At 46.9% G+C, this 15,777-nt stretch overlaps 1 protein-coding gene across 4 annotated transcripts in view; it reads right to left on the bottom strand.

The window, feature by feature from the left end:
* Positions 1-4,254: 4,254 nt before the first annotated feature.
* The window catches only part of RNF24 (ring finger protein 24), a 73,501-nt gene continuing 61,978 nt past the window's right edge, over positions 4,255-15,777 (bottom strand). For all 4 annotated transcript variants that reach the window (XM_032766169.2, XM_032766173.2, XM_032766171.2 and 1 more), the window contains 2 exons: positions 13,685-13,764; positions 4,255-10,747 (listed from right to left, as the gene is read on the bottom strand). In XM_032766169.2, the coding sequence (XP_032622060.1) occupies positions 10,609-10,747; positions 13,685-13,764 (219 nt within the window). In that variant the 3' untranslated portion in view covers positions 4,255-10,608. The remainder of the gene's footprint in view (positions 10,748-13,684; positions 13,765-15,777) is intronic.

Raw genomic sequence — 15,777 nt, 5'->3', positions numbered from 1 at the left:
TGCAGGGTAAGCAGTTAGAGGATACATCTCTGGACTATCAATCAAGCAGGTTGGCTACAGGGACATCATGTGACACAGAAGCTCAGGCTGTCATTTTTACAGCCACATTTCAAAATGCTACAAAAGCCTCATTTTCCAGGCAAAGAAAGGACATTGCCTGGAGACACCACTGCCTCATCATCAGCTCCCAGCTGGCTCCGAGCACAGCTCTACCTCCTGCCTTTTTAAACTTCAGTGCAGCCTTGAAGCTAGAGGGAAGAGGCAATGCAGCTCACATTAAGCCCATGTGCAAGTTAATTAATGCTGTAGTTATTGGATTAAAATGTACAGCACCTTGCACAATGAGGCTCAGATTACCCAGAGGTGCTACTGTGATATAACTAATACTTTCAGTTGGATTTCGGGTTTAATATGGAGTGCAGTTCCTTTAAAACACACCGGGCTTCTTTTACAGCATTCTCCAGATGTAGACATGGAACCCCCAGCTCTATTAATTTCCCATTTCCTCTCCAGAGGCTCCAGGGTGGTATGTTATGCTGGGATGCAACCAGTTCCCACGGAGTGTGGCACAGCACCCATGGCCTCCATCCTAGCAAGGAAGATGGGGAGTGGCACTGTCCCAGCCTGACACATCCCATCACTTCTTGCTGCTAAAAAGATCTTTGCTCCAGTCCCCCTCTGTGCCAAGCACTTTCACTGATACGGTGCATGAGCGATGAATTGGGGGTTTATGGCCCAGAATCATAAAATCCAACTGCCATGGATCTCATGTGATTAACATCTGCTCCCAACCCCCATCCTTACCTGCTGGGAGCTCTGCCTCTCCTCCTCCTCTTGGCTTGGACAGCAGCTGTGTGTTGTGACTGTGATGAGATTTTAAAATTTGCCCTCTGAAGTGGGGCCTGGCTGCCTTCAAAGGAAGCTCCCCCTGCATCTTCTCAGGGGCCCAAGTGAGATACAGAGGCTACAACAGGGCATTGCAGGCCACACAGGCCTGGCTCTGTGTATCATCAGTGGGGAGTGGATAAGGTTAGGAAAGCCTGACATCGTTTCTTTGCGCAAGCCTCAGGTGGCTGGCTGGGCTTCCTGAGCCAGCAAGGAATGCAGTGCTGGTGAAAGGCATCAGCCCACTTGTCTTGGAGCCTGGAGTTGCCTGCCCACAGAACAGATACAGGCCAAGCAATGACAGCGCACACCTCTCCCACTGGTGTGCCTGGGTGGGCCACCTCTAGGTGTAAGACAGGCCAGGTGCCATTGTGAGCTAGGGAAGAAGGTACCAGAATTGGCACAACTACCTCAGGCCCTTGCAAGCTGGTCTGAGGCCAGCAACGAAACCATATGAGGGAACCTGCTCAGGGAGAAAGGGCACCTTAGCTGTGGAACTGTCTGCTGCAGGGGAATGGGACATGTCTAGGTCCCATCTTGTTTAGATCAGAATGCACAGACCACCTCAGAGAGGCACGGCAAGTGGTCCTTCCCCCCATTGGCATCTTCCAGAGATGGAAGCAGAGGATAGCTGTGCTAACAAGGTAGGGAGGGCCTGCAACTCCTCTCCTCATGCCAGTCACCATAGTGGCCACACAAACAAGCTGGGGCAGAATTTGCCAGCCTGCTTGTTAAGCAGCATTGCTCATGAGTTCACACTGGCTGCCTGGGGGTTTCCCACTGGAAATTAAAGGTGGCAGCTTTGATCTCGAAAGCCCTAAACAGCTTAGGAACTGCTAAGCCAGAAGCTGCCTCCCCCGCCTTCTCTAGGGGCAACGCAGCTGCTGTGGAGATGCTCCGTGCAGTCCAAGGGGTGCTAGTGCAGAGAGCAGGGTGAGGTGTTTGTTCACACTGAGCTGTGGACTGCTGTGGTTTGCATCAAATACATGCTTTTTCTCTAAACCTGCCTCCCCAGGAGAATTGCCTCTGGCTCCCTTGAGGTGTTAGAGTTTGTCTAATGCCCTGAAATAGGAGGGGTCAGGTCCCTTCCAGTTGTGACTGTTCTTATCATTAATAGCCTCCCCTAGAGACAGTGCTGTAAAAGCCTGTAGCATTGAAGAACAAGCCAAGTTTCTGCTGGTGGGTTTTGGAGTCATCCTTGTAGAATACTCTCTGGGCTAGTTTGGTTACTTTCTCTAGGATGGTTCAAAAAAGGAAAAAAAAGTTTCCTCTTTTCCCTTGCGTTCTCCAGCACCTCACCTGGGGGAGAGCCCAGGGGGCTGCTGCTTCCCCCATGAAAGCAATTGGCAACACACAGAAAGCATCTGAGCAGAACCCTTTGCTAGGCAGCAACTGCGGGTAGCTCTGGGGCCTGAATTCCTTCAGCGCCAAGAGCACCATGGAAAGTCCCTGGCAGACCAGAAGGGAAGCTCAGTAAGAAAACCCGTAGTTTCTTATGGGGGAAGGGCTGGTTTTTCTGTTTTAGTAACAGGCTTCTCCAGATTCACTTAACTGCAGCCATCAGTCAAGGGAGCAATTAAGCAATAAAACTCTACTTTCCACTACCAGCTGCGGAGGGGGTGGGGGAGAGAGAGAGCTGATTGCTCAGAGCCAGCCTGGAAGAATTCCAGTGGCGTGTGTTTTTGCCCCTGTGCTCCCCATGCAAGAGCAGCCCCCATCTGTGAAGCTGGGGAGGCGATTCAGACTCCTGTGGGCCCGATGGGGATCTGCACAGGGCAGCGGCAGAGTTCTAGTTGCTACGGCAGCTGACAATTCCCCTGGAAGGGAAAGTTTCATTTAAGCTACAAGGTTCCATTCTGCTCCCAGGAGACACTTTAGCATTGACTGGTTTTTGCACTGCCTGCTCTAGATGATCCCATTGCCATAGTATCCCAGCTCCTGGAACACAAGGAAACTACTTAGAACACAGCTCCTCAGCCTGAGGATTGTGACCTCCCAGCCTCCCGGGGATTGCAATTGAGTGTCAGAGCATCACAATTGCTCCAACCTACCCCCATACGGTTAAAGGGAAGGGGGAAATCCCCGCTAGATTGAAAAGCCCTGGTATGGAAAAACCAAGAACCCCCCTGAATTGGAAACAGTCACCACTACCCTGGGCAAAGAAAGTCTCTGCTCCACAGAGGGCAAATCTTTCAGTGGTGAGAATGTCACAGCTGCTGTTCCTCTATTTGGCATCAGAAACCCCCAGGGAAAGCTGTAGAACTGTTGAGGTTAGAGCAGTTGCAGTCTTAAGTAGCAACAACTTCTTCTGTACAGACAGGGATCTAGTCTGGTCTAGCCAAAAGGCCCCCCAATGGAGCCGGGGAAGAATACACAGTAACCCCTGAATTCCCCACCTAAATTCTTTGTTGTGCATGATTGGCTAAGCTCTATCTAGCTTGACAGGACACTGCATTTGGACAATGCAAGGTTGAATTGCCAATCCCAGGGTCTCCCAGGTTGATGGTGACCAGTTTCCTTTGGACAGGGAGTAGTTGCTAGCACAGAGGAAAGCTGAATAGTGTGAACTCTGGAAGTTTCTGCTGAACAACAGAACACTTTGTACAAGCCAGAAAAGTGCTGGTCTGGCTGGCTTGGCTGATGGGGAATTTCTCATTCAGCTAGAGTCAGCTTTGCCTACAGTACACGGAGGGCATAGGGAGAAGTGTAGTCAGCAGGGGGAGATATAGTTCGTTAATGCTAAGCATAAGCCTGGATCAGTTGTGTATGGAGGCAGCAGAACAAGTTTATGTAGATAACTTTATGTAGTGGGATGCCTAGGCCAATCTCGGGTTAGAAGTTAGTTAGGGCTTGATGTCCATTGGCCCTGAGCACACAGAGTTCCAAACTGAAGCGATCTGGAGCCATGGACACACTTGGACAATGCAGCCATAAGGCTTTCATATTCTGCTTGGGCTGTAGTGCAAGGGATGATAGGGAATCCAAGGCCTCAGTAACCTTAAGATGACCAGTTCTAATCTGACACAGAAGGTGGCACACACAGTACAGGGGACAGGGTGTTGGGCTCCATTCTGCCCAACTCACTGTGGGACCTCAGGTAAGTCACTTTTCTGCATTTCCATCAGAGTGGGATAATGGTGCTTACTTACTTTGAGATCTATGGGGGGAAAAGCCAGGAGAGAGCAAGTTTCTGCTGACTCAGTCTCACCATAGTGTCCTGGCCCAGACTGCCTCCAGCAATAGGTACTGTCCTTTTGTCTGCAATAGACTCAGCCAGGGTTACCCTGTGGGCGACATACATAAACCAGAGACAGGTGACCATGTGTGATTCAGTGAGATGGTGACGGAAGTGACTCCAACACAGCACGATTTCCAAAATCCGCATTTATTTACATTTCAAGTCAAATCACATGCAAATCCTCTTTTCCTTAACAATAGTGTGATTAGCAAAAAAGATGCATTAGAATTTTAAAATAGCAATTAAATATACAAAAATATAGCTTACAAAAAACAGCGAATGTTTTAAAAAATATTCTGCTGCAGAATTCTTAGTGTACAAACATGTCTATGAACCCAGAGGCATAAACATCTCAGGAGTCACACAGTATTTACAGAGAAGGAGAAAACACCCCCTCCCTCCATAACCCAAACCCTTGGTGGCCTAATCACAAGAACTATCGCTAGTATTTGACTGGTCAGGTACTGATGCTATCAAAATACACAGACTAATTGGTAATGGGAAACTTTACCCCCATTCTAAAAGGATTGGAAAGAACAGTCTACTCTGCCATTAGAAAAGCCTGTACAATGTAATACTGAATGACCCCTTTCTTGCACCCCTTCAATAGGGAGAGTAGTAAATACTGAAGCAAAAAAGAGAAACCCTTAAGAAAGAGCAGGGTTCAGGTAATATCCTGCCCCTCCCATTTACATCCAAAGTCATTTAGAGACTGATCAGTATATAGTTATCCCCAGAGACAGAGTTGGATTCTGATCTCACACTGGTATAAATCCACTGGTAGTCATGGAGTTACTCCAGTTTAACACTGGGGTGAGAGATCAGACAGGTCAGCCATCCACTGGCAAACAGCTCAATACTGGGGTCACCAAAAACAAGCCAGGGGAAAGTGAGCCTTCACCAACCATGTAGAGTTTTAGGAAGACACATCCAGGAGGACACAGAGCTATGCCCTGCAGCTCAATTTCCTCATCAAGACAATGAAATCTGATCAAGCTTCAGAATCCACCACTACAAATGCTCTGGACCAACGGGTCAGTGCAACCTGGTTTATGGCAACTAATTAACACTCCAGCCTTTTGCTTTGAACTACAAACAAGAGATTTTTCAAATGTTGACTACAAGTTGCTTAATTTTCTCCAATAAAGGCAAATAGTCAACTTTTGAAGGAAACATAAGACATAGGCACATGGTACAGTCTATACTTCCAAATACCTTCTTTGCCACAAGGTGTGGCTTTTACAGCGAGCAGTGTACGTTTTGTACAACAGCACGGGTTGGCACCAAGAACTGGCCATTCACAGAGATCCTGTCCACTCCACTATGGGGAATGGAGATTTGCATCAATAATGCAGTTGGGAGAGAAATAGCAAGCTAGTAGGGATTAGCCATGAGCAACTTGTCCTAGTTCAGCTATAAGAAACCAAGTGATTGCAAGTAGCCTGCTAAAATTAGTGGCCTATTCTCGCATAGAAATGTACACATGTACTTCCCATTAACTGGTGGTGGTTATGGTACATACTAGAAGAGAGAATACTGGTTAGGAAGTCTATATATGAAGGGACCAATCAATCAAGGGAGATACAATTGCATTTGCCATGAAGGCTTCTACTTTCATCCACTGGCTGAAGCGCTCTTAGGGTCCGATCTTGAGAGGTGCTAATCACACATAAATCCCATTGAAGTGAATGGGAGTTGTGGGCAGGTGGCCTGTCAAACAAATATTTTTGACTAATGAGACTGGGAGAGGGAAACTTACCAGACAGGAATGTGGTTCCTGTGAATATTTTAGCCTTATTCCACCCACAAGCCCAGGTCACTGTCTCGAAGCGCTGAGTTTGCAGGGATCTGTGCCACTTTGGGGCTAACCATCCAAATATTCTGGTCACCAGTTAATGTGAAACAAAGCACACATCTGCTCAAGAGCCTGAGTGCTATTCTGCAGAATCTAGTGCTGGGAAATGGAGAGAACACATTCTTATGCTCTGAGATGTGGGCGTAGCACCCCTGCTCCATACATTTGTGACAAGTACCGCTGACGTTTAAGACATTAAATGGCTCCCTTGAGGTAGTCAGTCAATTGCTCTAGAGATACCAAACAGATACTATACACAAGGTGGTGGTGTGCCGGTTAGAGAGACTATAGAGTGGAACTGACAAACTACCTTAACATCCCTCAGCACGGTGAACCTGAGTACGTCTGAGATGGCTCTAAAACTGACAGCAACAGGAGAAAGGTGGAGTCTCACTGTAACAACCCATTAAAAAAAATACACGTCACTCCACTGGCTCATTGAGAAGTGGACTGTGTGGATGTGACTGGGAGCTGAATATTCTGGTAAAGGCAAATGGAATAAACCCGGAGCCACACTATGTACTCGTTCAAACACACACAGAAGGATATCGCACAGCAGGCAAGTGCAGGGAATTCCTGTGGCCATTTGAGAGGACATTTCCTGGGGCACCAAATTCAAAGCAGCGTCTGCAAGAGGGTTTTAACTCTCCCCTCCTCCGGGTTTTATATTTGCAGTGCTGACGTTATTATATGTATTTGTATAGTTACCAGCCCCTACAGGATTTGGGGTCCAATCAGAGCATGGCTTCAAGTTTGCTTCTAACTTGATATGACGCAGAGAACCAGAAAAGTTAAGTTTTGTTTCAGAGAATTTAGTGAAACTAAAACTAATTATTAGAGATTGAAACTCTCAAGATTGAAGATCTCTGCCCAGGACAGCGGTCCTGCAAACAGCATCATGCAGTCACCTCCCTGTGCCTTTGTCCCTGCTTTGAAGAGACACCCCTAGGAATGAGAAGGAAGATGTGTCCCTGGCCCATTTCTCAGCCTTGCTGCTCTGATTCCCAATAAGGGTACCAAATGAGATGAAGTGTCTGGGAATGGAGAGACCAGATGCTAACAAAGGGAATGAGACTCCCAATTCGCAGGTCACTCAGCCGCCATCACGTGGCCATGACTTTTAGACACTGGTGACCTAGGCTAGATTCCTACCCAGGCATGAAGCTTTTTGCACTACCCTATTACCAAGTGAGCCATCAGAAAAAATCCTTAGTGCTGATCCTGCAAACTGTCCTTGCACAGAGCTCCAGTGACTTCTGGACAAGCTCTGAGCACGGAGAACCTGAAAGGATCAGGAGCTGTGTGAGGAAGCCCCATAGAATTCATACTAAATTCTAATCCAGGAATGGAGACACACAGACTCCAGAGTAGCACTGCACCCCACTCCTCCATAGACCAGCCTATGAGCCACTTTCATTTACTGTGAAGTGGAGACCAAAAGCCACAACTTTCTTCGTGAGCATCCTCAGTGGCCTAGATGTTCAGAGAAGGAATTCAGAGATTCTCAAGCAGAGGCACCTAGGAAGCAGTGCAGCCAGGGTGGCTGCTTTTCCAGGGCATAAGAATACAGGGACCACACATATTTATCCTCAATGAGATACAGCACTGTAGCCTGTGGTATTCATCACAGAAATAAAATGCAAACGTTATCAGCACAGCCAGGAGACAGCAGGGAAGACACTAAGCCAGCCCTGTCAATTTATATTCATAGTTCAAATCCAAATCTTTGTTCCATTCAGAATAGAATCCAAGATACCTAATTACCTAGGTAAGAGTCTCATACACATCACGTTCAGGACACAGATCCTTCTGAATGACTTAAAAAATGGCTGTGGCAAAAAAATAAGTGTACATAGAAAGGATAAATAGTGGTGGGCAGGATCAGGAAGGGGGCACGTATCACATGACAGACAATATGGATCAGATCCTGCTCCTAGTGAAGCCCCTGGCAAAAATTCTCCATTGACTTCAGTGGCAGCAGGAGGTTTTTTGTTCAGTCTGACCTAAATTATTGTGCAGGCACATTAGAAATGCATATATTAGGCTATATCAGAGAGACAAGTCATCAACCCTCTTTGCTGACATCCATCTATAGGCCAGTGTGCCTTGCCTGGCTCGGCCAGAGACAGAAACTCGACAGGCTGAGGCATGGTGGGATTTCGGTTTCATCCGCAAGAGGTGGTGGTGGTGCGGTTTTGCCATAGCTCTGCAAAGGGAACAAAGCTCAAAGGCACCTAACGTTGCTTTAATTAATACTGCCAACCGCTACCAGCTTTGGTGCTGATCGATGGAAGGGAAATAACAGCATCTGGCCCTTTTCTATTCTGGTTAAATTGGAAATTTGAAGTTCATGGTGGACAAAGTGGCTAATGGTAGATGTTCGCAACCCACCCTTCTTCCCACTGGTCGTTGAAAGCTCCTCTGTAAAACTGTTCAGTCATTCACAGCTGACGCAAATACCTGCACGCAGGCAAATCAGCAGAGTGACCTAGCCACAGATGGGCGGCTGGGTTAACATTCATGAACAAATACATGTGCCTTCCCCTCCCATCCGCTGTCACAATAGTCTGCAAACAACATGCAGGCTGCAATAGTCAAAGTCAGCGCAGAGTGTGCTCAGTATTCCCCCTCTGATGTCCCCTATCCTGATGCCACCGAGGTTAAGGAGAGTTTTTCCACTGAGATCAATGGCAGCAGGATTTGGCCCTTATAAAGCAATGTTTAGAAGACATAAGGACTCCTGGTAGTACATGAGATGTAAACTGGATTGGATGTCACAGCAACGGGAACAGATCAGGGGATATCAGGCTCCTGGAACACTGTTAAAGAACCAGAGGATCTGCCTTGAATGGGAGTAGCTGTGAGGCTGTCCTGGGACTGCATTACAGCAGATGCTAAGCACACAGGTGTGTACCTAGGAGGAGAACGGGCTGGCAAGCCAAGGCAGTAAGCAATGTGCACATTTACGTTATTTTAGACAATGGCTAGCTATGTACATTTAATGAGAATTTCTCTCTGGTCCACCTGCACCTGTGCTATTTATTATTGGTCTAGTTCAGGAATCTCAGTGTCAGTACTTTTGAATCACTCAGAAAGTGGAGCTAGAAATCAGAAACCTACCCTGCTTAAATATACTTCAGCCAAACACCAGGAGTACTCCTCAACCCCAAGAGACGCACGCACACAAACAGACCTTGTGCCCCACCGCTTAGTCCGATACACATCGATTTCAAGTGGGCCAAGGCACTCAAAAGGGCGACTTGAATAACTCGGCCCCCAGCAGAATGACATGGGTAGATCGATGGTACCTCTCGCTAATTCAGAGCCAAGAGAAAGAAACAAGATAGTCAAGGTTTATCATTGGCTCTGAAGTAAGAAGTAGCAACTCTGCTGAATTTAGTGGACTTGGCCTGTCTGCGCTCAGATTAAGTCAGCCCTTTGAGATTGTGATTGTGCAGACAGGAGAGTGAGGCTGTGTACTGCAACCAAGCTTCGCCAACTACACGAGAAGGGAAGGGAAATGTGCAAGCGCTGGGCCTTGGACTTAGACTTTTTAAAGGGGCTTTCCTAGTGCAGAGTCAAATACGGACACGTGTATGGCTGCAGTGTGGTTTGCAGTAAGTGCCTGGTATCCGACGCAAGCTTAATGACAGCACTTGGTAGGAAATCATCCCATCACTTCCCAGAACACTCGGGGGGCAACGGATGTTCTCAAGAGCAGATCCAACCTCACTGCTCCTCTAGGGTCACGTAAGGGTTGATTTTCAGAGATGAAGACTGGGGACCTATGGGTGCTCAGCACCTCTGAAACAATCAGGCCATATGTGCACAGAGTGATCCAGTTCCCTTACTGGACAGATCCAGCCCAATACCTGCAAACCTTTCCTGGAACTACGTCAGCCCAGAGCGCTGATGTGCTTGCACCGTCTTAGAGGCTGTTGGCAGACTGGTCTAGTGCTGTCCATGCTAATAGGACATTGTCAAAATGTAAACTTCGGAGTAATCCCACAACTTCAGCAAAATCTCTGCAAAGGAACAATGTAAAACCCTTGCTCATTTCTCCGGCCACTAGCAATTCAGTGTGAAGTAACCGCTGACTGGGTTTAGCCTTACGGAGACAGTTTTTAAAGGGGGTGTGAAGGTTGGTTTTGTTTTTTTAAGACGGGAAGATGTCCACTGGCTGCATAGGATCCGCCATTCAAGGTACCCAAGGGCCAGTGTCTTGAAAGACTTTGCTTTGTGAGTTCTCTTATTATACTTGTAACATTATCCCTCCTGCTCAGCACACCGTATAGTCAACTAGCCAGAAACAGGTACCAGGCCTACACGTGTAATATCGGCAACAGGGTCTGTCATAAAGTGCTCTCAAAAACCCAAACACTAGGCTTGTTGTTGCCTTTTGTCTTCTTCTTGCGCTGGTGGCATATTGCTTTGGTTGTTCTGAAGTCCAAGCATCTGGCCCCCTCTCCTAAAGTGCATCGTGGGAGCTCTTCATGAGACAAAGGGAATCCCGGTACATGCACCAAGGCTGTAAGCAACAGATTCAGAGATCTGTGATTCTCTGCAGAAGTCCATTGTTTTCATCTTTGCGATAGTTTTTGTGATGGAAGTGTCCTTTGCTTGGGAGAAGCTATACAATGTTCTCTGCCCCAGGCAGAGGTCCCTGGGGAGGCCCATGGTCCTGCTTATTATGGCGTTGTGCCAGCTGTAGGACAGGCATGTTGCAGAGCGGACACACTTTTCGCACCTCCAACCACTTAATGAGGCACCTGGGAACGAAGAAAAGAGGACAGAGTTAATTCACACTGAAACCGATTACCACCACTGAACACTGTACACTTCTATGGCCCCCTCATCCGAGCGCCTCCTCTCACTTGCCAAACATTGATTTGCTCGGCCTTTTGGAGGTAGAAATCATTATCTCCATGTTAAAGCTGTGGAAACAGAGCAAAGTTAAATGACCTATCCAAGTTCAAGTAGAGAGTCAGTGATAAAGGTGGAATCAAGACCCAGACTCCTAGCTTCCACACTCACCTGTCATTTTCATCCTATTAGGCACATTTCTACCTCCAGAGTTTTAGTTCATCTTAAAGTCCCTCTTTTCATTCATACATAGAAAGTCAATTTTATACAGTGAACATGCATTTTTATAATAGCAGGAAAATTGCTATGCCAGCTCTGTGCTGGAATTTAGAGATAATTTCACCCAAAGAATTTTAAAATTCCACACCCTCATCTTATGCAAATAAAAAAAACTGCACTTAAATGTGCCTGATTCTGCTGAACTGGGATGACTGTTAGAACACCATTATGAACTTCTGTGGTGACTCTCACTTCTCTGATGTCATCCAAGCAAACCCACATCTGGACAAAAGCCCCAAGGCCAGTCACATCTGGCATCCTCAACTCAAACTCTTGCCTTCAGCCGACCCCCAACACAGCTCTGAGCTCTTCAGTGGGTGCTCTGCACACAGCAGGTTCGCAGAATTAGGCCCAGAGGGTTGCTGTGTTAGCACAACTCTGCTGGTAGCAAACCCTCCTCAGAGCAAAATATCTGGCAGATTTGAACCCTGTCCCAGGAATTGGGCTCACATCAAAACTGCAGCATGGTAAGTACGACATGCTGGATGTCAGTTCTGCCCATCTCTGGCAGGTCGACAGGTGGAAGGTAAAGAACCAATGGCATTTTCTAAAGGGAGGAGGGGATAACTCCAGTTTCTTCACCAGTGTTCCCTCTCCCAGGGAAACAGACTCCAGCACCCGAAGTCTGCATTTGAGCTACTGCTAGGTCCCAAAGCTCTGCTCCTGCAAGGTGCAAAGCAACCTCAACTCCCACTGAAGCATAGGAGGTGCTCAGCACTTTGCAGGATTCGGTCCTAAACTATCAGTGTCTGGCTTTTTTCCTTGCCTTGCGCACAAGAGAGATGGACTATTCCAGATCCAGCTCCAGAAGCACATGCAGCTCTTCCCAACAGAGCGTATTACATCGCTGTCCAGAGCGTGTGGAACACCAGGATCTGAAGGCATGAACAGGTGCAATGCAGAACACCACAGACACGCACAGAGAGTACACAGAAGCCATCACAACTAGAATGATTCCTGGATCTGCAGATTTTTGAGGGAGTAAAGTCACAAAACCTAGGCCCATGTCCAGATCTGGGTCACTGAAAAACCAACTTTGCATGAGTGGGAAAGCAGTTTTCCACTGGCTGTTTAGGTTACATGCTTTGGGGGAGGGAGAAGTTATGCGTTCATACCATGGAACCACAGAGCAGTGACTTAGAGCAAATCTGTAAGGTACGCAGTATACCTGCCCTGTTGGCAGGAGAGAGCTCCAAAATAAAACCACCTCCACCAAGGGGCATTAGTTTTGTTGGGTGAGGGTGTCTCCTGCTGACCAAGTGCTGTTCACACTGGCGTTTTCCCTCAGTAAAAAACTTTTGTTTGTTAGGGGTGTGTTTTTTCCCCCACTCCTGACCAACAAAAGTTTTACCAATGAAAGTTCAGTGTAGACATAGTCTAACAGTTCCCTTATATAGCCAACAATTAGAGTCACCTGCTAGACAGCAAGCTGGGGGTGGGGAATGCGTGAGCTTTTACTGTGTGTTAGCTCAACTAAAATCCTGTTGCAGGGTGTGAAGTTCACAATTAAACTGGAAAGTTCCAGCTCAATAGGACTAGAGTGCCTGCTGGCCTCTCTCCAGCCAGGGCAGAGGGAGAGGTGACTGCAGTGGGATTTGGAGGCAGCCATGGCCCCTCCCTCTCCCACATCATATGCTATACAACAATGATACATAGCCTACAAATTAACAGAGCAACAGCATTCCAGGACAAGTCTTTACTTCATTTCTAGCCTTACTGCTATGACCTCACCCATTGCCACCCCGATCACTGTAAGCTTCCTCCTCCCCGGCCTCCCTGTATTCCACTCTCTCCACTCCAGCCTGTCAGAAAGGTTACTGGCTAGATTCTCTTCCTTTCAGGCCATTCTGATCACATCTCCCCTGCCACTCAAGTCCCTTCACCGCCTTCCCTCTCTCTTTACACATCCAGTTCCAGCGATTAATTCATCAGCCTCTGCATGCCCTCTATCTCACCTCCATCTCCTCAGACAGCCCTTGCGACTCCTCACCCGAGCTTACCTAGCATGCTCAGTTTCCATCCACCCACTCCACATGTCATGTTCCCCATGTGCTTTGAGAAGCCTTGTATACCCATTGCCAAATACCCCTGCTCCCTTCCAAACTCTCCTGTCCCAACCAGGCAAGCTAGTCCTGCTTTGTTCAGAGCATTGCACATTGCAGTGAACTGTGCTTTTAGAATGAAGGCCCACCCTGGGCAGGTTTAACGGTGCAACACACCCCTTAGAACCCTCGACTGCCAAACGCAAATGAATTTGTGACAAGACAAGTCTCTCTATTAAAGGAGAGGCTCGTGTGCAGACAACTTTTCCCACCAACTTTCAAGGCAACTGTGACTAGATTTCCACAGCTTCAGTAAACATGGCTCAACTTAATACAGTCAATGAGGCCTTATTAAAGAGGAGTAGCATTTGTTAATCCTTTAGAACACAGCACAGGCAGATGTATACAATATAACCCTTTGTAATTCAAAGGCCATCAATTACGTAGTGCTGCCAGTGTTTCCAAGAGACTTGCAAGGCTTTTGTAAACATAGCTTTGGTCTTTTGGTAGCTCAGCACTTACTTTCTGTGGAAGGCATGTTTACACGGACAGATTCCCAACTCGTCTTTGGGCTTGAATTCCTCCAAACAAACGGCACAGATCTGAAAGGTAAGAAAGCAGAGAGACAATGAATTAGTTGATGGAAAACTTTCTGAATACATACTCTGTAGGTAAGGTTAAGTCAATGGAAACATTCCCTGAGGAACCTCTCCACCAAACTGCTCGCTTGACTAACATGAGAGTTTTAAAGAACTCTGTCTCATCAGGGATGCAGGTTTGTCAAATGGTCTCACTATGACTCTGCCTTGAGACAGAACACACTTCAGTGAAAACGGGTTATGTTATTCACTTGTGAGCCTAACAAAAATATTGCAGTGGAAAAACATCCAGAGGCCAGAGTTACAGGCAGGGTTTACACTACACAGTTAGGTCAACATACGCTACCTTGCATCAACCTACCTTTGGAAGCATCTTCACTTAAATTTGGCTCCCACTGACATAAGTGCCTCCTCTCTATGCTGATTTCGTAACACCACCTCCCTAGTGGTGTAGAGTCATGCTACATGTAATTTGGACAATGCAATGCCAGTATAGAGACTGCGTAGCTTATGTTGACTGTTAAGGGCCTTCAGGAGCCATCCCACCATGTCCCACATTGACAATACAATTGATCCAAGTGTTCCTGGGGAGGATGTGCACCACCCACACAAGGAGCCCTGGGTGTGCACACACAAGCGATTTAATAACTGGAGTGGATGTATGCCGACATAAATTAGGTTGACATAATTTTGTTGTGTAGACATGGCCATGGTGAACCTGCAGTCTTGACATCGGACACAACTCTGACATCACTGCCTTTCTGCAGGTCTAAGCTTCCTCTCAATGTTTGTTCTGTAGCATAGACAAATCCAGAGAGAATACAAGAACTGCCAAGTGCTCTGTGCCGTGCAGAGCCCGTTCTGTGAGGCTTATGCTGAGTAACCATGCACAGACCAATCTGAGTTTGGAACAGTCACATGTATCAGGGCTGGGAGAGTTTAAGTGATAAGTAACCAAGGGCCTCAATTTGTTAATCTGACATGTTAATCCAAATCAGAGAGTTTAACATTCTCTGCATTTAATATAAATAACTGGGCTCTAATCACCCCAACACAGCTTATCACCTTTTATCGCTGAGGATGGTCAGACAGATGGTCAGTTGATACAGACTACCCAAGAGCCCTCTCCCCACCTTGTGACATGCTCTTGGTTTAAAAAAAGTTTTCTTAGCGTGTAAAACTCACTCCCACACAACTGCCATTAGCTCTTCACTGAGACTCTTGGCTTAATTGTCAATAGCAGCCACACCTCGCTGGCAATAGGCTCCTAGATCTAGCCAACTTTCCACTATTGACCACTGGGGTATTTCAAGAGAGCTAATCAGTAAGCATAGTAGAATATGCACTTGCAGAAAGGCACCAAGGATACTCAGTGATCTATGGAAATGATGCCAGCGAAGCAGAAGCACTCAGGCGATTGTTAACGCTCCATTTGACTTTCAAAAGTGAACAGCTAAAGATTATGCACACAAGAAACAGACTTCTTTCCTAATGAGTATGGCAACCCTGTAAATGACATGTTGTCCAGCAGTAATTCCTATTTACAAAATCCACCATGTCCTTCACTTTGGTCATACCACTACAACGGTGCTGAGAGCCACTGAACTGAACTGTAAACCTGTATATAATGAAAGGCGTTCCAAGTCAGGGGGTGCTCCAGCACCCTCTGCACCCCTAACTCCAGCTCTTATGTACCACTATACCCACTGGATTGCTGGTAAAAAAAAAGTTGTTAGGTGGGGAGATATCTGAAGCTGAATTTACAGGTTAAATCGCCTGCTTCATATCTGACCTAGCCAGGTCTTGTGCTGTACAAGATACCTAGAGAACCCTTCCAAATCACCTTAATCCTGGTCCATAAGGACTCCTGCTATTCCAGCTCTTCAGCCTCTCTTATTTCAAGACTACTGCGTAGGCGCTTTTCATGGTGTGGATAGCTCTTTTTTAAGAATCAAGTTCTCATCTGCACTGTGGAAACTACCCTTTTTTGGGAGTGGGTGGGAGAGGCTTAATACA

The sequence above is a fragment of the Chelonoidis abingdonii genome, chromosome 5, assembly GCF_003597395.2.
Source record: "Chelonoidis abingdonii isolate Lonesome George chromosome 5, CheloAbing_2.0, whole genome shotgun sequence".
Classification (NCBI taxonomy): Eukaryota; Metazoa; Chordata; order Testudines; family Testudinidae; genus Chelonoidis; species Chelonoidis abingdonii.
Note: the sequence above shows the minus strand (reverse complement) of the source record. Positions and strands in the feature narration are given on the sequence as shown.